At 43.1% G+C, this 24582-nt stretch overlaps 2 protein-coding genes across 3 annotated transcripts; both read right to left on the reverse strand.

The window, feature by feature from the left end:
- Positions 1-72: 72 nt before the first annotated feature.
- Positions 73-9709, reverse strand: LOC111967882 (6-phosphofructo-2-kinase/fructose-2,6-bisphosphatase 2-like). Of its 2 annotated transcripts, XM_070444999.1 has the most exons (14): positions 9617-9709; positions 8628-8694; positions 8461-8535; positions 8265-8321; positions 7986-8110; positions 7554-7761; positions 6802-6948; positions 6472-6576; positions 6254-6383; positions 6096-6158; positions 4497-4561; positions 3096-3278; positions 2416-2438; positions 73-2018 (listed from the first exon to the last, which is right to left on the reverse strand). In XM_070444999.1, the coding sequence occupies exons 1-14, from the start codon at positions 9628-9630 to the stop codon at positions 1949-1951; spliced, it is 1332 nt and encodes a 443-aa protein (XP_070301100.1). In that variant the 5' UTR covers positions 9631-9709; the 3' UTR covers positions 73-1948. The 2 variants fall into 2 exon arrangements, with proteins under 2 accessions (XP_070301100.1, XP_023849078.2); XM_023993310.2 differs by lacking the exon at positions 2416-2438.
- Positions 9710-17452: 7743 nt separating this feature from the next.
- On the reverse strand, positions 17453-24581 carry LOC111967873 (protein PHTF1). The gene is made up of 17 exons (XM_023993301.2): positions 24336-24581; positions 23704-23816; positions 23556-23612; positions 23382-23451; positions 23117-23275; positions 22795-22975; positions 22487-22604; positions 22075-22239; positions 21750-21989; positions 21534-21662; positions 21060-21329; positions 20844-20975; positions 20638-20724; positions 20293-20448; positions 18987-19082; positions 18297-18422; positions 17453-18119 (listed from the first exon to the last, which is right to left on the reverse strand). Exons 2-17 carry the CDS (start codon positions 23731-23733, stop codon positions 18099-18101), a joined length of 2037 nt encoding a protein of 678 aa, XP_023849069.1. The 5' UTR covers positions 23734-23816; positions 24336-24581; the 3' UTR covers positions 17453-18098.
- Between the last annotated feature and the right edge of the window lies 1 nt (position 24582).

The following is a 24582-nucleotide window of genomic DNA, read 5'->3' on the forward strand; positions in this document are numbered from 1 at the left end:
TTAACTTGAAACATGTCACCTCCTCCTTCCCCCAAACTCACACAGAAAAAGGAGACATAAATTACACCGGTTTTACATATTTAATGACTCTTTAATACAGTTACTGGAGCAACATCTTAAATACAATTCAACTATGCTAAACCAGCTAATTGAGGCAATGAAGTCCATATCAACAGGCAACATTTTACATGACAAAATTCACGAGAATAATACTGTAACGACCCGGTATTGTGTTCTGTGKTTGTGGGTGTGTTATGGTTCTCATGGCTACTAGCAGGGGTTAAATATGTCAGGACAGATGGAAAGGTTGGGGGGGTATGATGGGTAATACCGCGGGATTTGGAAATGCATAAATAGGGATTACTGTCTCATTGTTCTCTCTCTTCTGTTCGGGCCTTGATCTGTTCATATGAGAGTGACCCTTAACTCAACATGTATAATTGTGTACGTTCGGCATTTAGCGGCGTGGGCTGTGGCCTGAACAATAGCCCAGTTTAGGAATAAACCTGTGTTCTAACCTGTACACCTAGAGTCCGTCTCTTTCCTCTTTAATGACCCAGTCGGGTCATTACAATACTGCAGCCGGGTATTGAGTACAGTACATTCTTGAGCTGAGCAGGCTATCGTTGGAAAACGTATCAAATATATAGTCACAACTTTTCTTTGGAACCTTCTTGTGTATGATTATAAACATCTTTACAAGTGTACTATGCACAGAACAGATAACTTTTCAGTAAGGCTTTCAACATGCCCCAAAAGACACAGGCAAAAAATCATAAATAATTGTGACACTGTAGTTCGCAGTCATTGGAATAATTGGGTGTACGTAATAGCATAACTTTTATCTAAATTAAAAGGATATTGTGTGCCCCTACTGACTAGTGGCTTTTGGTGCAAATTTCCCAAAATCTCATCACTTTATGCAGGTTATTTATGAAAACATTCAGCACAACACCAACTCAAAACACAGCAGAATGCCAAACACATTCATACAAATAGCGACATCTCAATATCTAATATACAGCTACTCTACATTCTTCTGGTATTCTACATATCAATATCCTATTAAGAATATGTGATGAGAAAAAGATCTTATCACACCTTGACTATGTTAAATATTTCCTTCAAGTATCTCAAAGCATCTGTTAAAATATGGGATATTTGCACTGTTTTGGTTTTAGTGGTAATGGCTAACAAGCTACATTTATTAATAGTCGCATGTCTGTAATAATTGGTTAAAAGGCAAGGTTCTCAAATAAGCTTTGAGTTGCTTAAAAATCTACTAGTGTAAAACATTTCCTCAACCATGAATATAATCAAAGGGACAATTCAGCGAGAATTTCATAAGAAAGGTATTGAAGCTACACTATGATAACTAGGACCGTAGTACTTTTCTTATTCCATGTTTACATATTTCTGTTACTCCTTTATGTTATCTGAAGACAGAGTAAGTAATTGACAGATAAATACATTCATTTACATGTCAACTTCCCYTTTAAGAGCACTGGACTAACTTCTAATCTAAAATATATACAGTATATCCTTATTGTAAATGGTTCCACACAAACCATATATGACCACAATATCAAATTATCCTACTATGTTTTTCTGTGTTCATAATGTCATGTGATGGCTAATATGGATGTATCTGATAATTGGCAAAAATGCTTTATGCTGCAGTAGTGGGAAAGGATTTCATGATACCATAACATGCTGCCACATATATTCAACAAGACATAAAGGGTCTCTGATACACATAAGGCATCATGTTTGATCTCTATTGGCATACATGAAAGAGGTGTTATAGTTGTGGTTTCAGATATTTGGCATGCAGGGAAATTATTATATGATGTGGAAGGCCATAGGGACATGGAGGATAGGATGAGCAGAACTTCAGTGTCACAGGGATAGACTGAGGCACCAGCTGAACTTGAAGGTGACTTCAYAGTCACTCAGAAGCGGACACWGCCAYTAGYTTCTWCTGGGCTGTCATMGTCGATTCCTTCACACAGGGAGTCCTTTAAACAGAAACAGACATGATTAATATTCTCAGTCGATAATTAACATGAGTCYAAACACTCTGACCAATTATGGTCTTGAWRACAGGTCTTACATTACTACTAGTGTTTTGCCTCAGAGAGACCAATGAAAAGAAACATCCCTGCTAGGTAAAAACTTTTCTCCTGATACACCATCATCATTATAAAACAAAGTGGGAACGAAATGATTAGTACTATTAGTAGTGAAGTGTATGTCCTTGAACTGAAATTATGATGAAGCATCATACTGTATGATGATATCAGTTTAAGATGCTATACATACCCCATTGTCTTATTGAGATGACATTTCATGTGAATAAGTGAAAACAGAAATTAAATTGGTGGAGTTCTGCGGGAATTTATCTTAAATACTCACAGACAACAGCTTCCTATCCGAGGCTATGACGACACAGGGAGGGAGGGAGAAAGGGAAGAGACAGAAATGGGGAGACTAGCTGAAGCACTGAACTCACAACAAAGCGAAGCGAACCAACACACTCGGATCACAACAGCAACTTTGAATATGCATCTCAAAACATCAACATGTCTATATTTACGACCCTTGTATGGCATTGATCTCTGACGCTAATTGTTGTTCAGTGCATGTTTCTCCTAAGATCACCATATGACTAATGTATAACACCTGGTTACTGGAAGACTTTTTAACTGTGTATCTGGAATGGTACTTAAGTGATCTATTCATAAGATGTAAATGAGTAGAAGTTAGTGGTGCAGTTTATTTAGGACAGGCATAGTGCTGTGCATATTCAAGATGGAGACACAGCCCATGAAGAAAAGGGGAGGCCATGTAAGACAAACAGCTGATGTTGGGGGAGAGACAGACATAATATAAAGAGGGGAAGCCACCAACAAGACCACAGCATGTCAGGGAGAAGTCCACTCTGTTTTTATTACAGAGTCTGAATTATCAAGTTGATTTAAGGGTGGTGGGATGCTAAGGATAAAGAAGAGATTGGCTTGGGTGGGAGGAGGGAGGGGACTGAGTATAATTATGAGTGATTAATTAAGAGGGCACCATCCATTTCTGACACTAACTTGGCTTTGCTGCAGCACCCCCTCTGGCATCTCKGGGAACTGCAGGGCCGATGGGAAGGGGCGTTGGGGGAGCCAGGGACGGTTGCCGGCACTGTAGAGCCTGGGCCGCTTGAAYTGGTCGTGACTGGACAGGGGGGTGTAACTATTCCGCCGGACGGGAGCTGGGTTCCTCGGGACCTTTTCCTGGTTGGAGATGGGGAAACACCAGGTGCATTAAAGAAAGCGACCCGGGAACACACAGCGTTACTGGGACAATTCCCCAAAACACAGCAATCAAACAATCATTCTCCTTGATCAACCACTACAATAGGACTTTTGCTATGGAATATGAAAAAGTTGATTCTGCATAGTAAAAAAAATAAAAAAATAAAAAGCACTAACAGATTCCACTTAATTCTGCTCCTCTCAAATATTGTCTATGGCATCTCACTAATAGCTCAGACACACCGGTAGGATTGTGAAACGTTTGCCTGCCGACTACTTAGCACTTCTGAACAGAGTGTCGGCAGTCTCTCTCTTTTGTGTTCACATAGCAAAGACCTTGAAGTCGTCAGCAACTCAGCCTTGTTAAAATAGTCCAAAACAGAAGGTGGCAGTAGCGTTATTTGGAAATGCATGTCCGTTGTTTTATGGTCTACAGTCACGACGAGTTCAAGCGGCCCAATATTAGCTAGCTATATAGCTAGCGGCGCTAATGTTACTATTGTTTTAGACAGCCCTTGTTGATATAGCTAGATGGCCACAGCTAGATAACTCACTAGCAAGATGACAAATAAACAATTTAATTCACTCTCCATGGTCACTACAGCCCATAGATACATTTTTTTGCTAGCTGGCTAACGTTATGGTTAGTATTATTCATTAGCTAGCAAGATGTTGTGCTAGCTAGGTAAAGTTAAGACACTGCATTGACTCTCAGTAGCCAGCTACAGGCAGCTGCTTCATGGAAAATAATCCATTGTGATGTAATTATCATTTTACTAGCTATAGTGGCCAGATTGGTAAAGTATTTAGTGTTGTGTGCATTGTGCTGCACTTACCACCCCRTTTGTTTCATATGAAGTGTGTGTAACTGCCTTGTCAGTTAGCAAGCTAACGTTATCTAGTTAGCTAACTAATAAGCTAGTGCAAACCTAAATAAATATGTAAAGACTTGCTCTAGAAAAAAWKTAGTTTTATTGTTTTAGTGGTGTCGGTGTTCGCAAGCAGGGAAAGGTAATCAGTCATAGCTTCGTACAAGTTAAATATAAAGTCACACTAACTACTCATTTATCCAGACATAGCTTGAGCTAGTTTGGTTAAAGAGGTTCCGTGAAGCATGTGATATGTGAGCAGAACAGAGCAGGGATGCCAAAAAGGAGCAAMGCCTTGCCACTGAGGATAACATGCAATGTTACTTACAAGTGGTCGGTCGCGATGTGTGTTCACTGCCTCCACGTTAAGGTAAAACATTTCCACTTTACAGCCTGGGGATAGTTGCAGAGATAAATTCATTTKACCCATTCCTAATTGTCAAACTAAACTCAGCAAAAAAAGAAACGTCCCCTTTTCAGGGCCCTGTCTTTCAAAGATAATTCGTAAAAATCCAAATAACTTCACAGATCTTCATTGTAAAGGGTTTAAACACTGTTTCCCATGCTTGCTCAATGAACCATAAACAATTAATGAACATGCACCTGTGGAATGGTCGTTCAGACACTAACAGCTTATAGACGGTAGGCTATTAAGGTCACAGTTATGAAAACTTAGGACACTAAAGAGGCCTTTCTACTGACTTTGAAAATCACCAAGAGAAAGATGCCCAGGGTCCCTGCTCATCTGCGTGAACGTGCCTTAGGCATGCTGCAAGGAGGCATGAGGACTGCAGATGTGGCCAGGGCAATAAATTCGCAATGGCCGTACTATGAGACGCCTAAGACAGCGCTACAGCGAGACAGGACGGACAGCTGATCGTCCTCGCAGTGGCAGACCACGTGTAACAACACCTGCACAGGATCGGTATATCCGAACATCACACCTGCGGGACAGGTACAGAATGGCAACAACAACTGCCCGATTTACACCAGGAATGCACAATCTCTCAATCAGTGCTCAAACTGTCTGCGAAAGGCTGAACTGAGGGCTTGTAGGCCTGTTGTAAGGCAGGTCCTCACCAGACATCMCCGGCAACAACGTCGCCTATGGGCACAAACCCACCGCCGCTGGACGAGACAGGACTGGCAAAAAGTGCTCTTCACTGACGAGTCTCGGTTTTGTCTCACCAGGGGTGATGGTCGGATTCGCGTTTATCGTCGAAGGAATGAGCGGTACACCGAGGCCTGTACTCTGGAGCGGAATCTATTTGGAGGTGTCGGGTCCGTCATGGTCTGGGGCGGTGTGTCACAGCATCATCGGACTGAGCTTGTTGTCATTGCAGGCAATCTCAACGCTGTGCATTACAGGAAAGAGCCTCCTCCCTCATGTGGTACCCTTCCTGCAGGCTCATCCTGACATGACCCTCCAGCATGACAATGCCACCAGCCATACTGCTCCTTCTGTGCGTGATTTCCTACAAGATAGGAATGTCAGTGTTTTGTCATGGCCAGCGAAGAGCCCGGATCTCAATCCCATTGAGCACGTCTCGGACCTGTTGGATCGGAGGGTGAGGGGTAGGGCCATTCACCCCAGAAATGTCTGGGAACTTGCAGGTGCCTTGATGGAAGAGTGGGGTAACATCTCACAGCAAGATGTGGCAAATCTGGTGCAGTCCATGAGGAGGAGATGCACTGCAGTACTTAATGCAGCTTAATGCAGCCACACCAGATACTGACTGTTACTTTAGATTTTGACCCCCCCCCCTTTGTTCAGGGACACATAATTCAATTTCTGTTGACAGTGAGAGGACGTTTCTTTTTTTGCTGAGTTTACTAGTGGTGATAGAAGAAATCCATCAGATGTGAACATAACACAATGTAATTGTCAATTTATTCTACCGTAAGTCTAATGAACACAAAGTCTTACCATAGGCAACAGGGCTGAGCTTGAGCACTGTGTGCAGTGGACATTTCAGATAGGGTAGATCATCTACGAAATACAGTTAAAAAAAAAAAAGTGTCAATGACTTCTGGTGTTTGTGACATTGTCAGTAAGTGTGTACTGTATGGTGTGTGCTCACCCACCTGCACTCTTGTCCAGGAAGTAGGCTAGCAGGCAGCGCATGACAGCCTGGTGACAGATGACCAGCACATTGCCTTGTCTCTCTAGCTCCATGATGACAGGCTCTAACCGCTGCACTAGGTCCTGGTAGGACTACAGGTGAGGAGAAGGGACACACTGAGCTTTAGCTATCCCTAACAAGATAAGGGCTCCATATTGTGGTAAGTGGGTAGGACTTTACCTCTCCTCCTAGGTAGCGGTAGTGGTACTTGTCTTGGTCCCTCAGGGCAAACTCTTCTGGAAAGGAGTTCTGGATCATATCATATGTCATCTCCTCACAAACACCCTAACAGATGGGAAAGAGAGAACTCTGGAAAATGTGCCTTGGCAGTTGAGTTGCCAGATAATGATCAATCATTACTTATTATTCAAACAATGAATATAACAAGTCCTTTATCAAAGATCAAATTCATTTTAATCACAAATGGTGTCTACCTAAATCAAACCATCATGGTATTCATTATTTTAGACCAGTGATAAGTGAGAGATCAGAGGGAAAGTCAGTACTGACAGCATCTATCTCGTTGAGGATCTTCCACTGTTCGTAGGGCACAATCAGCTCCTCAGCAGTCTGGATGGTACGTCTCAGCTGGCTTGTCCACACCTTCAGGTCCGACAGTTTGTGCTCCTCGATGAAGCCGCRCAAGGCATGGGCAAACTGGACCAGAAAGGGCAAAGAGAGATTARTGTCAATAACAGGCCCATCTATCAGGGGACTTCTTACTGTACATGATCATGGTAAACATGCTATTAACTATTTAAGAGTACATGACCAGATTACCAGTGTTTCCTCAAATTTAAAGTACAGGAGCTTTAATTAGTATTTTCCATTAGCTGTTCAACTAAATCTAAATAGAAATCGGTAGGATCTACTGACTCAAAGACAAAGGTCAGTAATATGCCTGACTGCTCCATAGAGATTGATAGAGGCTTCTACTGGACAAAAGGCCGTATTAGCATTGGCACATTGGCACTGAGGGCTTCCATCATTTTAATGTAGTCAACAGGGGGGGCCTTTCAACTTCATTGGCTGATCCCTCCTGGTTACCCTGTTGGAGTCATGTCCAACTGAGTCATCAGGGGGGGGGGATCAGCCAATCGTGAAGAAGAAAATGGACTACTTCAAAATGGAGATGGCCTCAATGGCGCTGCCCATGCTATCACAGATGCTATAATGGCACAGGTACAAAGATGAATCCTCTAATCTCTATGGACTGCTCTCTCTGGACTAGGCCTAACTGTCATGGCAGACAGGACACATACCTGTTTTCCCCCTGGGGAGAGCTCCGAGTCACCTCCGATACGGCCCTCCATGTTGTGATTGCTCTCTCCATGCCGGCACAGGTAGAGCGAGTGAGAGTGCACTTGAATGTTCATGAGGTAGTACACTATCCTACTCTGGATGTAGTCTTGCACCCGGTTCACCAGGAAGCGCCGGCCCACATTCTCCACCTTGATAAAGGATAGGTCCCTACGGGAGACACAGTAACACAATTGTCTGTATGTATTCTGTCTCCACCTGGTGGCATTCATCTGACCTTGCAGCAAATTTACAGCAATTCTCGAGAACTACAAACGTTAATGCCTATTAGGTATACCACATGATGATCGGTATGGACAGTTCCCTCTAATTGAAGCAATGTCCTATTCAATTGCAACAGACTGAGACAGACAATATGCTTTGGTCATTCTTACTTGTCATAATCATCGGGATCCAAAGGTTGGTATGTAACCTTATAGCACTCTATGCGTTTGAGAAAGTCATCCATTACCCTCTCTCTGTGCCTCTCTGGGTAGTCTGGACTGGACACCTTCACCTCCTGTTTAGAGATATGACACATTAGAATGTGGGCAAAGAAAAATGAAAGTCGTGACATGACAAGGATATAGYCAGTGTATAAATAGGTTAGTTTTGACCCTGGCCTGGGCTCATAGTAAAGCATTACAATCCCACATGGCGACATCGGAACATACCAGAATATTAGCAGCAATGACTTCTGGGTCATCACACACAGACTCCACAAAGAACACCTGTTGGAAATAAAGCAGCTCAGACTGCGCCACTAAAATATACTGCCTCACCACAGGGCTGGATGCAGTGTCGTTACACAGAGTAACGTTATATGGAGATAAACACAAAAATATATTTGGCAATTTAGCACATTTTTACCTTGAATGCATTCTCTTTCCCAAAATCAAGAATGAGGTCTCTCCTCTCCCTTGTTGTGTTTGTTGCATCAAATACCTAATCAAAGCAAACATCACTAAACGGGTGGATATATGTAAAATATATTGAACAGACAAAAAGGAATCTAAAGGAAAGAGTAGATGCCTTACAGCGATTTGTCCTCCTTCTTCAGTTAGATATCCTTTCACATCCTCCAGGGCTACCAGAGCACACTGTCTGTGGGAGAGGAGAGGGAAATACAATGGCAGTAGTCTTAATCTGCATCAAAGGGCTCAACAGTTGGTCTGCAGAAAAGGGGGCAGGTATGCATTCCAACCTCAGATAATATATATATATTGTTTTTATACTCAATCTTAAAGGCCCCTGTATCATTTTGTGTTTGATTCTATGGTGAACAGTCCAGTAGACCAGAATGATATACTGTATACCTATCTTTCTTCTGTACAGACATCTGAATAGTAACACTGACAGAACAGTGAGGGAACATACCGATGCAACATTTTGTAAGGAGTGAGTGAGTGCCAGAAATAYATTTAGATCAGCATTCTGTGATGTTGTCAAGAGCAGTAGCCATTTACAGGTCCATAAAGGGCAATYCAGATGTGTCTCATTAAGTGATTATCCTGGATCAAGTTTAGTGCTTGCTTAGAAAACTTTCAGCTAGTTGGAAAATAGTAATCCATCACAAATTACTATGAAAAACTAAGCAAATGTCCATTTGAATCCCACAACTGGTGTGTGTGTACACACACACATTCTATTAATATAATATGGGTCTTTTGTACACTGAATATCTGCTTGCACAGCAGACAGTGTGTTGGTTCAGAAACTCACTGGCCATTGACATTGGCAGCAGCCGGGGCTGCAAAGTACACCTGTGAAATCATGCATAAGAGAACCTGGTGAGCTGCTGGAGTAATGAGATTGACTCAGATCTGACCATGCTGATGGAAACAATACTTGATTAATGACCATTTTTTTCTAACATGTTACGATTGATAGAAAACTTTGTCTGTCATATGTGAACTTAAGTTCTAAGCAAATAAAAATGGAAAATGTGCCATCAAAACAGTGTGCATGGCAATTGTGAATGCTTTCTCAGTATGGAATCTGCATGAATAAAACAAACGTAACTTACTTCCTTATTTCCATGGCTTCCTTGTTGTCGTGTCTGAAGAAGTCGTAGGACTTGTAAGCTTTGACAGCCTCTCGGCGGTAAACACCCAAGTTAAACACTACAAAATTAACAAAATGRCACCAACAGAGTTATGACTTGCTTGTATTAGTGTCTACATGGTTWATTAAGTTAGGGTTGTCTCCTATCATAGAAATGGGACTGGTTCAAAGTAGGATCCTATTCAACATGGGGCGTCTCAGTTCTCAGGAGMTTTACATTTTTTATTAAAAATGTGACATTTACCTAATAATGAAGGCATTTACTTTGTAGGACACAATATACTGGTGATTTAAAGTTGACTGAAGTGCTTATTAAAAGATATCTCAAACACCAGAGGGTTCCACCATCAATAGTCTGTCGTAATGGAAGACTTAAAGGGAYATGTACACTGCTCAAAAAAATAAAGGGAACACTTAAACAACACAATGTAACTCCAAGTCAATCACACTTCTGTGAAAATCAACTGGTCACTTTAGGTAAGTCAACATCTGATTGGACAATACATTTCACATGCTGTTGTGCAAATGGAATAGACAACAGGTGGAAATTATAGGCAATTAGCAAGACACCCCAAATAAAGGAGTGGTTCTGCAGGTGGTGACCACAGACCACTTCTCAGTTCCTATGCTTCCTGGCTGATGTTTTGGTCACTTTTAATGCTGGCGGTGCTTTATTCTAGTGGTAGCATGAGACGGAGTCTACAACCCACACAAGTGGCTCAGGTAGTGCAGCTCATCCAGGATGGCACATCAATGCGAGCTGTGGCAAGAAGGTTTGCTGTGTCTGTCAGCATAGTGTCCAGAGCATGGAGGCGCTACCAGGAGACAGGCCAGTACATCAGGAGACGTGGAGGAGGCCGTAGGAGGGCAACAACCCAGCAGCAGGACCGCTACCTCCGCCTTTGTGCAAGGAGGAGCAGGAGAGCACTGCCAGAGCCCTGCAAAATGACCTCCAGCAGGCCACAAATGTGCATGTGTCTGCTCAAAAGGTCAGAAACAGACTCCATGAGGGTGGTATGAGGGCCCGACGTCCACAGGTGGGGGTTGTGCTTACAGCCAACACCGTGCAGGACGTTTGGCAATTTGCCAGAGAAACACCAAGATTGGCAAATTCGCCACTGGCGCCCTGTGCTCTTAACAGATGAAAGCAGGTTCACACTGAGCACATGTGACAGACGTGGCAGAGTTTGGAGACGCCGTGGAGAACGTTCTGCTGCCTGCAACATCCTCCGCATGACCGGTTTGGCGGTGGGTCAGTCATGGTGTGGGGTGGCATTTCTTGTGGGGCCGCACAGCCCTCCATGTGCTCGCCAGAGGTAGCCTGACTGCCATTAGGTACCGAGATGAGATCTCAGACCCCTTTTGAACCATATGCTGGTGCGGGTTGGTCCTGGGTTCCTCCTAATGCAAGACAATGCTAGACCTCATGTGGCTGGAGTGTGTCAGCAGTTCCTGCAAGAGGAAGGCATTGATGCTATGGACTGGCCCGCCCGTTCCCCAGACCTGAATCCAATTGAGCACATCTGGGACATCATGTCTCGCTCATCCACCAACGCCACGTTGCACCACAGACTGTCCAGGAGTTGGCGGATGCTTTAGTCCAGGTCTGGGAGGAGATCCCTCAGGAGACCATCCGCCACCTCATCAGGAGCATGCCCAGGCATTGTAGGGAGGTCATACAGGCACGTGAGGAGGCCACACACACTACTGAGCCTCATTTTGACTTGTTTTAAGGACATTACATCAAAGTTGGATCAGCCTGTGTGTGGTTTTCCACTTTTAATTTTGGTGTGACTCCAAATCCAGACCTCCATGGGTTGATAAATTTTGATTTCCATTGATAATTTTTGTGTGATTTTGTTGTCAGCACATTCAACTATGTAAAGAAAAAAGTATTTAATAGAATATTTCATTCATTCAGATCTAGGATGTTTTATTTTAGTGTTCCCTTTATTTTTTTGCGCAGTGTATAATGTTCTTCAAAAAGTGATGTTTAGGGGCTGTCTTCCCCACTCACCTTTGGTTGCACCCCTATCCAGTTGAGGTATCGTGTCAGTTTCTTAGACATGTAGGTCTTTCCCTAGCAGGTAGGCCGATCATTCAATCACTGTTGGAGAGTTTGTCATGTAGGATGCCCATGCTGAACAGAAAGACAGACAGACATACAGTGGGGAGAACAAGTATTTGATACACTGCCGATTTTGCAGGTTTTCCTACTTACAAAGCATGTAGAGGTCTGTAATTTTTTATCATAGGTACACTTCAACTATGAGAAACGGAATCTAAAACAAAAATCCAGAAAATCACATTGTATGATTTTTAAGTAATTAATTTGCATTTTATTGCATGACATAAGTATTTGATACATCAGAAAAGCAGAACTTAATATTTGTACAGAAACCTTTGTTGCAATTACAGAGATCAATACGTTTCCTGTAGTTCTTCACTAGGTTTGCACACACTGCAGCAGGATTTTTGGCCCACTCCTCCCTACAGATCTTCTCCAGATCCTTCAGGTTTCGGGGCTGTCGCTGGGCAATACGGACTTTCAGCTCCCTCCAAAGATTTTCTATGGGTTCAGGTCTGGAGACTGGCTAGGCCACTCCAGGACCTTGAGATGCTTCTTACGGAGCCACTCCTTAGTTGCCATGGCTGTGTGCTTCGTGTCGTTGTCATGCTGGAAGACCCAGCCACGACCCATCTTCAATGCTCTTACTGAGGGAAGGAGGTTGTTGGCCAAGATCTCGCGATACATGGCCCCATCCATCCTCCCCTCAATACGGTGCAGTCGTCCTGTCCCCTTTGCAGAAAAGCATCCCAAAGAATGATGTTTCCACCTCCATCTTCACGGTTGGGATGGTGTTCTTGGGGTTGTACTCATACTTCTTCTTCCTCCAAACACGGCGGTGGAGTTAGACCAAAAAGCTATATTTTTGTCTCATCAGACCACATGACCTTCTCCCATTCCTCCTCTGGATCATCCAGATGGTCATTGGCAAACTTCAGACGGGCCTGGACATGCACTGGCTTAAGCAGGGGGACCTTGCGTGCGCTGCAGGATTTAATCCATGACGGCGTAGTGGTGTTACTAATGGTTTTCTTGAGACTGTGGTCCCAGCTTCTTCAGGTCATTGACCAGGTCCTGCCGTGTAGTTCTGGGCTGATCCTCACCTTCCTCATGATCATTGATGCCCCACGAGGTGAAATCTTGCATGGAGCCCCAGACCGAGGGTGATTGACCGTCATCTTGAACTTCTTCATTTTCTAATAATTGCGCCAACAGTTGTTTCCTTCTCACAAGCTGCTTGCCTATTGTCCTGTAGCCCATCCCAGCCTTGTGCGGTCTACAATTTTATCCCTGATGTCCTTACACAGCTCTCTGGTCTTGGCCATTGTGGAGAGGTTGGAATCTGTTTGATTGAGTGTGTGGACAGGTGTCTTTTATACAGGTAACGAGTTCAAACAGGTGCAGTTAATACAGGTAATGAGTGGAGAACAGGAGGGCTTCTTAAAGAAAAACTAACAGGTCTGTGAGAGCCGGAATTCTTACTGGTTGGTAGGTGATCAAATACTTATGTCATGCAATAAAATGCAAATTAATTATTTAAAAATCATACAATGTGATTTCTGGATTTTTGTTTTAGATTCCGTCTCTCACAGTTGAAGTGTACCTATGATAAAAATGACAGACCTCTACATGCTTTGTAAGTAGGAAAACCTGCAAATCGGCAGTGTATCAAATACTTGTTCTCCCCACTGAGCATACATACTATAGTGCATTAGCATCAGACTAACTCAGATACTACTGTATACTGTCTATACTGTATATCTACAAGTGATACACAGGCCTGACAAAATTATATACAGTAGATAAGGCAAAACAATTTAGCTATCAAATTTGTTGGTTGGTATGATCAATCATCATTGGATACATTTCTTATCCTTGATTTCCCATGTACTGTATACTTAGATGAAAAGGGATATGTCAAAGTGGACTGGCAAGCCATGGCTTGCTATTCTCATATAAATTACACCCGCAACAGGACTGCAGATAAACTGAATACTGTATGGAATATGGGCTGCATTGTCGGAACTAGAAGCACAAGCATTTCGCTACACTCGCATTAACATCTGCTAACCATGTGTATGTGACTAATAAAATTTGATTTGATTTGATTTGAATATGGGCTCATTATAAACAGATTTCAACATAATCTGCATGATAAAAATATGTGGAATGAGAATTAATAATTTACCCAAAATATGCCCAACAGAATAATTTTCAAAGAAGACTAATCCCTCTCAAAATATTATAAACACAGTTGTATTTCTTTTAAACTAATTTGCTTGTTAATGTGTGCATCAGCAAAAAAAWAAAGTGCTTTCAATGCATAGGGAAAGCTTTACATCATAACTAGCAACATTTTTGGAGATGAAGCCAAAACAAAATAACACCTGTAGACTCATGTGCCAGTCAAAACAGCCTGAAGCAAGCATCCAGACTGCATTGTTGCTGTCTTGCCTATGGTCCTGCCTGCGCAAAGCTGTCCTGCATTGAAGATGTTGCTCTGGGAGRCTTATCATTAGGCTACTTACAGCATTTCTTCTTGTTTACTCTGAGCTCTGTTTTCTTGGCTTCAGCAGAGTTCGCCGAGCTAGTCTCTCTCTGAATGGTTGCGGACATGGTGGAGTTGTGTCCTTGTTGTGCCAGGTTCTCAAAAGCTCTAGAAGGGCATGGCCCCAGACAATCTGAAACACAAGGTTGATTTATTCTAGCAGTAGGTCTAGGCCTATGTAATATTACATTTATATTTATATTTCCTGAATAAGAATGACTAATGTATCCACTATCTGAACAATATTCAATTAAATTGATGTTGATATAAAATATATACAATGGTATTGTTACACACCTTCAAATTAGTGCATTCGGCTATTTCAGACACAATCATTGCTGACAGGTGTATAACATCAAGCACACAGCCATGCAATCTCCATAGACAAATATTCGCAGTAGAATGGCCTTAGTGAAGCGCTCAGTGACTTTCAACATGGCAACATCATAGGATRCCACCTTTCCAACAAGTCAGTTCGTCAAATTTCTGCCATGCTAGAGCTTCTCCAGTCAACTGTAAGTGCTGTTATTTGAAGCGGAAAGTGGTCTAGGAGMAACAACGGCTCAGCCACAAAGTGGTAGGCCACACAAGTTCACAGAATGTTACTGCCGAGTACTGAAGCACGTGGCACATAAAAAATCGTCTGTCCTCGGTTGCAACACTCACTACCGAGTTTCAAACTGCCTCTGGAAGCAACATCWGCACAAGAATGGTTAGTCGGGAGCTTCATGAAATGGGTTTTCATGGCCGAGCAGCCGCACACAAGCCTAAGATCACCATGTGCAATGCCAAGTGTCGGCTGGAGTGGTGTAAAGCTCGCTGCCATTGGACTCTGGAGCAGTGGAAAGGCGTTCTCTGGAGTAATGAATCACGCTTCACCATCTGGCAGTCCGACAGACACATCTGGGTTTTGGCGGATACCAGGAGAACGCTACCTGCCCCAGTGCATAGTGCCAACTGTAAAGTTTGGTGGAGGAGGACTAATGGTCTGGGGCTGTTTTTCATGGTTTGGCCTAGGCCCCTAAGTTCCAGTGAAGGGAAATCTTAACGCTACAGCATACAATGACATTCTAGATGATTCGGTGCTTCCAACTTTGTGGCAACAGTTTGGGGAAGGCCCTTTCCTGTTTCAGCATGACAATACCCCTGTGCACAAAGAGAGGTCCATACAGAAATGGTTTGTCCGAGCCAGGCCTAATCTCCCAACATCAGTGCCCGACTTCACTAATGCTCTTGTGGTAGAATGGAAGCAAGTCCCCGCAGAAATGTTCTAACATCTAGTGGAAAGCCTTCCCATAAGAGTGGAGGCTGTTAAAGCAGCAAAGGGGGCACCAACTCCATATTAATGCCCATGATTTTGGAATGAGATGTTCAATGAGCAGGTGTCCACATACTTTTTGTCATGTAGTATATATGGGCCACACTAAATGCACTTAAAATCCCATTTCATTAAGTATTAGGAGTCTGATGAATTTTCTAATGAATTAGAAAGTAATGGCATGACTTGACATTTGCTGTAACATAATTAGACTACTTTTATATTAGGTTGGATACAGCTTCGTTTTCTGTCAAAGGCCTTCAAGCATATTGCAACACAGCAAAGTGAGGGACTGCAATTTCATTCTCACAGCCACCATGTATTGCGCGGCCATATCCGCTCATCAAAAGAGCACTAACAAAAACCGGGAATCACAAAATGATGCCAAAGCCATTTACCTCAGTAAGCCATATTATTATGCGACGACACTACTGCAGTCCAATCGGAGTCTCGAGCCAGGGTCACTTGTCTGTGTCGGGAACACTGATAATAGACGCGTTGGTTGTTTCCATGGAGATAGTTAGAGGGCGCAACATCTTATTTGTCCGATTATTGCGTCTATGAGAGCATGAGCAGCGCCATTGAGGCCATCTCCATTTTCTACTAGTTGGTAAACAAACTGAAAGGGTGCATACTGCCACCCGGAGTGTGTTGTTTGAACAGGTATAAAGCCAAGGTTGGCGATTTACTGCCACCTGCCATTATGCAATGTTTGCTCACAAGTATAATTAATTGGTCCCGAGTATAACCCATTGATCCCACCTAATGACCTGGATGGAATTATGTGATCCTTCCTTAACCCATAGGAAGTCCCACCCAGTTGATTACTTCAACATGGTGAATGTCCTCAATGGCGCTGCCCATGCTAAAATGGCATTTTGGCCACTAGAGTCCTCTATCTGGCTCTATGGTTGTTTCACACCTAAATAGCACAGGCTACTTACTGTACACTCTCAAAAACTATTGCAATTTACCTGCAATATGAGAGCCGATGAGGGAATTAGAACATTGATCTGACGTCCAATCCGCACGTTCTGCTATCTCTGACTCTATGAGGTTTTTGTCCCACTCCAGTCGGAGGCGCAACTGTTAAGTCCTGTTGTGTGCTACGCTGTCCTTGTGCTGAGGTTGGTGGCGCGGGCCCGGTTGATGTCCTTCCAAGCCAGAAAAGCATGAGGTGTGCCATTTGCGTCACAATTTCTTTACCGTAATCGTCATAATATTACGATTTATGATGCGCATATAATGTATATTCATTCAAGTAAATTTACCTTAATAGAAAATTACTCAAGTATAAGTGGAAGTCACCCAGTAAAATACTACTCGAGTAAAAGTCTACAAGTATTTGGTTTTAAATATACTTAAGTTTCAAAAGTAAATGTAATTGCTAAAATATACTTAAGTATCAAAAGTAAAAGTATAATTCATTAAACCGGACTGCACATTTTTTTAAGTTTATGGATAGCCAGGGGCACACTTCAACATTCAGACATCATTTACAAACGAATCATGTGTGTTTAGTAAGTCTGTAGTACTTTAAATTATTTTTTACTTAAGTACATTACATCACTGTGTATATATGTATATTATGTAGGCAGTGGAAGTGAGAACATTATATGCACTGACCAGACAGCAGTAATAAAATCATTGTGAAAGATTTATTATCAAAGGAAATAARACATAACCTAATTTATAGCCTATTAACATTTTTTTTGATCAAACTATACTATCTGTGAATAGTTGCTTAGCAGAACATAATGGTCTTCAGTACTAAGGCCATGATGGCAGTCCAAAKGTTACAATCTATGTGTACCATTATGTCAGTAATGAAATACAGACAAACCCCAAATAAATAATGCCCCAATAAAAGCTACWGCACGTTGCCCTTAAAATATCACAAAATTGGTTTAGAGTAGAGTTAAATATTTCCTATATAAAAAWAAAAAWATGAATCAATTTAATTCAGTAACCCATTTTGAAGAACTATATTAACATTTTTCATCTTAAAAGTATTTTAAAAGTATTTTACGCTGTCTACTCGCAGCCGAGTACATGTCAAACCACGCTGGAATGTCAAATTCTTTCATAACAGTTTGTTCATTCTTGTTTCCTATTCCATCCGTTCTCCACGTCTTGAAATGGTTCACATTCAAATGGCCAACAAATTTCTCAGTGTTCAGAAGGCACCCATTGGCTACTGTTTCTCAGAGTAAGAACCAGGAAGTGGCCAGGTCCTGGCACTGGAACTGCTGCAGCAGATCAGTTCAGGCTACAATGATTACGTAGCCAGGGATGTGTGTATCATTGATTGTAAAGAGCTCATGCTTGTGTATGACCACAATGGTATTGTGTGATTTAAAGTTCAATGTTTCTGGGAAGGCACAGAGATGCATAGGCGATCACTCAGTAGGTTTGCACACTTTGGACACATTGCACAGATTGCCAGCTATGGATGGTAGGACTTGGCAGAGTCTCCAGTATCCAACAGTTAGTGGTTTAGCAAGTTCACATTAAGGCTTAATCTTCCACAGCTGTAAGAGAGACAACAAAGAGGGCACATTTAAAAACCCAGCACATATACTCACTTTTGGAAGTTAATGCACATGTGCCAGGAGGAAAACAACTCTGACAAAGGTGAAGATTCACTGTATGGCAAAAATATCAGTGTTAAGCAACAGCATTGTAGGATTAGAAGTGTCTCCACTCACTCGGATGTTGAAGCCGAGCAGGTCGCTGACCACAGCGGAGACTGCAGACAGGATGACCACGCGTGTGATGTTATAGATGAGCGGGTTCACAGTCAGCCCCAGCAGTCGGAAGGGGGTGTCAAGCTCCTGTAAAAGGGTTGGTATGAGAAGCCAGTCAGAGATGCTTTCACTGCACGTTATGCTGAATAAACAACTACCAGMCCAGTAGATTMTTTTCATTTATTATGACAAGTTTTTTTGACACCCTTTTTCTCCCAAATTGGTAGTTACAGTCTTGTCCCATTGCTGCAACTTCCGTACGGACTCGGGAGAGGTGAAGGTCGAGCCGCACTGCTTCTTGACACAATGTCGCTTAACCCGGAAGCCAGCCACACCAATGTGTCGGAGGAAACACCTGGTGACCGTACACCTGGCGACCGTGTCAGTGTGTATGCGCCTGGGAGGACATCCTGGCYGGCCAAACCCTCCCCAAACCCGGACGACGCTGGGCCAATTATGCGTCGCCTCATGGATCTCCCGGTTGCGGCTGGCTGCGATACAGCCCAGTATCAAACCTGGATCTGTAGTAACGCAGCTAGCACTGCGATGCAGTTCCTTAGACCGCTGTGTTACTCGGGAGGCCTCTCAGCCCAGTAGATTTGACTAAAGTCAAAAAAGTCATGATGGGCTGAAGTTGAGAGACATCCTTACTTTCATTAGTTTTGTTGCAAGCTTCAGAACATTGTTCACTATGTTCAAATTTTCTTTCTTGTTGGGCTTCTTTTCCATCTTAAGATACAAGTTGATCTGAAATAAGAAAATAATTGAGAGGGAGATGTATTAATAAAGTTTTTGCTTCAATAGAGTTGTAGCATAGATTTTTGTATCATACTTTTTTCTGAAACTATATTGAGTCATTATTACTGACAGTACCCCTTTAAGACTTTTATTACTAAGCAYTTAATTATTCCCAGAAGGCACCTGTGCATGTCCAGAGGGAAAGAGAAGAGCTTTGATGTTGATGTGAATCCTACTTGGCTGTGTTCTTGTGATCGGAGAACTACGGAGAAGTACTTTACCCGTTGTAACCATGTGACCCACACGTCCTCCAGAGGAGATTGAATATAATATCCATGATCAAGAAATGAAGGTCGCAGAGGTGCTTGGTGTTGCTAGTATTAGCAACGTGTTTCTCCATCCAAGGCAGTGAACTATGGTGCATGTCTCAGCTAACACACGTTGGTGTGAGTGGACTGTTTCGGTAAACGTGTCCAAAGTGGACATTTGAAACATCACTAGCTTAATTTCATAGCACATCTATGTTAAAGTAGTGAACACTCAACGGACATCATGCATTCATTGGCCAAAAACTACATCAATCAAGTTCTCTCAAACATCAAAGAGACACGCACATGCATTTCACTACTGCGTTGAACTACCCCATTGTTTCTAGAAGCTTCTCCACATGGAATACCCAGTTGTAGCTCGCTGTGCAACACATTTGGCAGAAAATTGTTTTCATCAGATGACAACACTATTTGGCTAGCAGCCACACATAAGTAAGTTAGCTTACAATGAAAAAGCAAGGTCTTTTTTGTAAAAACGATGCATGGMCATATTTCTAATGTTTATCATAGAAAGAATGTAGCCGTCTACATTTCCTGAAGTTTTGCTTGAAGTTAATCTTACATTTTAACTTGCTACCAGAGAAAAAAAAAGTACTAGAGAAAAGTAGCCTACACAGAACGCTGTGTGGTGATCCAATGACAAGAGCAAAGATATTTCATCCGAGTGGAAAAGTGCAACTGATGCACGAAATTAGTCCTTTTAMATTCATGATTTGGAACGAACCCTGACTGAAGCCGAGCAGAAATTACAATAAGAAGCATTTTAAAATCTGTGTTTATAAAATGCAGCAGAACTTTTTTTCTGTCTTATCTTTCCCTTTCTGCCTGAAAAATGCAGAATCCTGCGTTAATGCGAACCCTGATTGTGTGTGTGTAGCAGGGGGCCTTACCTGTTCGGTAAGCAGCACTGACACGTTGCTGTATTTACAGTTGGTCTCGGAGCCCAGGGTGGCCAGGCGGAGCAGGAAGAGGATGAGAGAAGAACCCCACACCATGAGCTCCCAGTTGGTCTCGGAGTCCAGGAATGTGTGGTGACTGTTTAGTAGCTGGCAGTTAGATATAGAAAATGAGTACTCATTATCTTAAATCTATTCTGTTTGTACAGGTTGGAGCTTAACAAATACACATTCGGTCTTACAACAGGTCTTTTTTTTAATTGGATGGTAAATCATGGTGTGTTTACTGGAATCTTGTGTATTTATCAAACAAAGTACGTTTTTATAGATATGTCTGACCTGTGTACACAAGATGAAGGCGATAGAAAGGGCCAGGAGGAATATGGAGGAGACGATGACATCAACGGAACGCTGGGGCCCACGTCTCTGTGGTTAATAGGAAAAAATATTTGGGAACATTTCAATCAAGGCAGGACCTTCATGCCCCCTAGTGGCAACACCATACGCTGAAGTAAAGGCATCTGAGTAGTGAGAAGAACTCAGACCTTGAGGAAGGAGCGGAGCGACAGCCACATCTTAATGTTCTGCACATTCTTCAGCCTGAAGTGGGGGATTTCCGACTTCTTGGCCTTTCGTGCTGATGTGATGTGGTTGAAGAGTTTGGCGAAAACAAGCCTCTGTTGAAAGAGAAACAGCCACACCATTTACAGCGTATTCATTGTGTTGTAGTGAGTCTACAACAGTGGGACTAACATGCTGACCTGTTTGTAGGTCCTCTCTGCCACACACATCATGAAGAAGAAGAGGCCTGTAAGGCAGAGCCTCTCCACAGTGGTGATGAAGAGGAAGGCGTAGGTCTTGGCGTCGGGCGGCCCCACCGCCATGACAGCCAGCTCAGCCAGAGACAGGGAGCTCAGGCGTGTCATGTCCAGCCGCTGTGCCAGGCGGAAGCCAAAGGGAAGCAGCACCAGTGTGGCAGTGACCAACCCCCCCAGGGCTAGGTAACCCATGCCCTGCTCCACCACCTTCACCTACAGAGAAGATATCACCTCTGTTAGGAGGACAGAGTTATGGGGCACAGAGTACACAGCCCGTATGGTGTTTCTATAAATAGAAACAGTAAGAAACCCATTCCAGCCCTAAAGCATTACACACCAGCATTCACTCTGTATTGAACGTGTGTTAATTGTACCAAAATGGCAGTGAGTGTAATGAAGTGGTCATAGGAGGTGTACCCGTGTGAGGATGATCCCACTGATCTCCAGTACTGACATGTCTGCTTTCTTGCACTCCCCCTGCTCCCAGATGATGGCACTGACCCGGTCTCTAGATGGGTGGCACGCCTGCAGCCATGATAGTTGGCCCTGTGAGGAGAAAAAGCTGGTGTGCTGATATACTAAGCCTTTTTGAGGTTACATATTAGATGACAGGGTATGGTGGTGTAGACCCACCTGCTGTAGGTTCTCATCATCACTGCTGAGAGTGGTGGATGGGGGGAGAGTCAGGCCAGGGCAGTACCGCCCCTCCCCCTCACTGTCACTGCTGCCAGTGGAAGCGGAGTCAGGCCCTTGAAGAAGATCCTCCCACATAGTATCATCTGTGTCAGAGGCCGGGCGCGAGCCCTCTGTCCTCAGGTGCTCCACTTCACGAGGGTTCACCTTAGTGTCCTTGGCACCTCCACTACTTTCCTCCTGTGCAAATAATAGGACTGTTCAAACTAAATGTCCACCTTTCACTCAGGCTACAAAGAACAGGACTCACTGTCTTAGGGTTTACCTCAGGTGGTGAGGGATTTGAGAAGGAGTGAAGGTGTCTCTTCCTGAGGACAGTGGTAGGTGTTGGTCCAGCTACACTAGTGGGTGGTTTTGCTTCCTTATTATCCTCTTCCTCCTCACTGGAAAGCTCATCAGAGGCCCCAAAGCCCGACTTTCTCTGATTTGTCTGGACAACATCACAAACAGCAATAGAATTAGCTGGATAAAACAGCAAATGGTACCCAAAATGTAAATCACAGACAAAAATCCAGCCTGACAACCCTCTATACAAGTTTGCTAAGGCAACGCAAAGGAAACAAATGTTGACATTTGAAAAAAAGGAAAAACTGGAACTCTGTTAATGACTGCTTGACTCAAACAGTCATTGTTTTATGATCAGGTAAAGGATCTGATCATTGTTTGTTTGGCCTTACCCTTCTCTCCTCTGATCTGTACAAMMTTTGGTTTTCCTCCAGCTGCCAAGGCTGCAGCTCAGTGTCCCTGTCGTTCCCCTGTCCCTCTGTCCTCTTCAATCCTTTACCCTTCCTTAGCCTGAATGAAGGGTGAGAAAATAAGGGAACATGTTATACAGTGTGGGAGCAGTTTGCGCAAGTRTATAAAAGGGTGTGTATGAACAGCATGTGTGTGAGCACCATGTTTGTGAACAGCATATGTGTGAACAGCATGTGTGTGTGTGTTAGCAGTGTGTGTGTGTCTGTGTTACTGGCAATAAGAACCATACCTCCTCCTGCGTGCAGGGCTGGTGCTGCTGCTGCTGACAGGACTGGCTGAAGGGCTCCGGTTGGACTCAGTGGACACTATCTGGCAGTGCACTGTCCCCAGCAATAACATAAGACACATAGGCCCCAACTGCTCACTAGCACTGGCTGCAGGAACCTCTACGTACAACACTGCTGCTGCCACTACAGAGAGAAAGCCATTAATATACTATTTAGGGGACTGAGAGTTACAGACCCATTTAGGTTTATGAAAAAGTATATTGGATTCCACAGCATACATCTGCATCATTCCTAAAGTAATGTTAAAGTGAGATGTGAGTTTACCTTGCATGAAGTAAAGCACCAGGATAAAGGTAGAGATAGACCTGGAGGTCACCTGGATCCACCACTGGAAGAAGAAGGGGAAGAGGAGCACCCTGACCAGGCCCTTACGGGTCAACGCCGTCCATGGACTATCGGGCTTGGCCTTGCCGAATGTAGACCCTGAAAAAGAAGAGACAATCTATAGCGTTGCATGCACCCTTTCCATCCAATAAGCAAATAGTGCAAATGAGCATACATATACACCTTGTAATAAATGGATACTCACCTCTTACTAAGTCAACATCAATGAGGTCTGGCTTGACATGACCGGACCTCTTTGGTTTACAGTCCATGCCCTGTGTGAGAGGCAGTTATCTTTCTAACAAATACTGATCACATAAGACATTAATCTAATTGCTTGTGAAATATGAGCATATTAGACCAAACGTCATGAACTTACATTAAGTTCAGCCTGTTCCAGAGACTTCTCCCAAACCTGCTGATCATATGCACCGATCTGTTGACACATGGACACACTTCAGTTTTATTATACCATGTAAGGGATTTTAGACCCTCATTACATTGTCAGTAAGTCCAGCATGTCTTACCTTCTCTTGATACCATGCTATTCTCGCCATTGTCTTATGATTGTGGTGAACACTCAGTGTCAGGTCATTTCAGAGGGGACACAGGGACAGATAAGATCTGGCTGCAACCCAGGCTTGTGTAACAACAAAAACAAAGGAGAGAACTATTACAGATTAAGCAAAAACAATGACATCGTGGAGTACAATGGGCCTTTCCACTACATGTTCACTSAATACCAGAAATTACCACTGCTAGCTAATTGTAGCTTACTGTTTTTCATTGTGCTGCATGTACAATTGTTACCCTCATTACAAAAAAATAACTATATAGAAATTCAACTCATCTCAACTTAGGATAATGTGTTTGAAGATAGGTGATACAATTGTTCAACTGTGTTCAGGTGAAACTCTGTACTAGTGATCATTCTAAAAACAGCCAGTAAAACCATCATCCCGGAGCAGTATCATCAAGCGGGATGTCGCAGTGTGGTTTGCAAACTAGCTCTGCTTCGCCATCATTCATGCAACCTAGCTATACTTTTCAACTCGTACAAAACACGTTTGAACTTGCCACCATTCAAAATAGGTAAACAGATTCGTGCCACATTTACATTATATAAATTAGAAACAAGTAACGTTAGCAAGCTAGCTACCATTAAACAAAGAGTTATCTCGCCAGCTCTTCTTCAGCCCAGGAGTAGCGCGCGGCTCGACGACGTAAACTATCCAGTTTACTTGAGCAGCATCTCGCCGGTAGGAATTGCAATGATTTATGAGTAACTCTCTTTTACTGCAGTTATCAAAACGATGTCTCCAATCTTTGCTATCAGTTCTATTTGAAGTCGAATTCCCAGGAATGCACACTGAAACAACTCTTTTTAGGCTCTTGCACTTCCTTTT

This window comes from Salvelinus sp. IW2-2015, linkage group LG1 (genome assembly GCF_002910315.2).
Source record: "Salvelinus sp. IW2-2015 linkage group LG1, ASM291031v2, whole genome shotgun sequence".
In the NCBI taxonomy this organism is placed as follows: Eukaryota; Metazoa; Chordata; class Actinopteri; order Salmoniformes; family Salmonidae; genus Salvelinus; species Salvelinus sp. IW2-2015.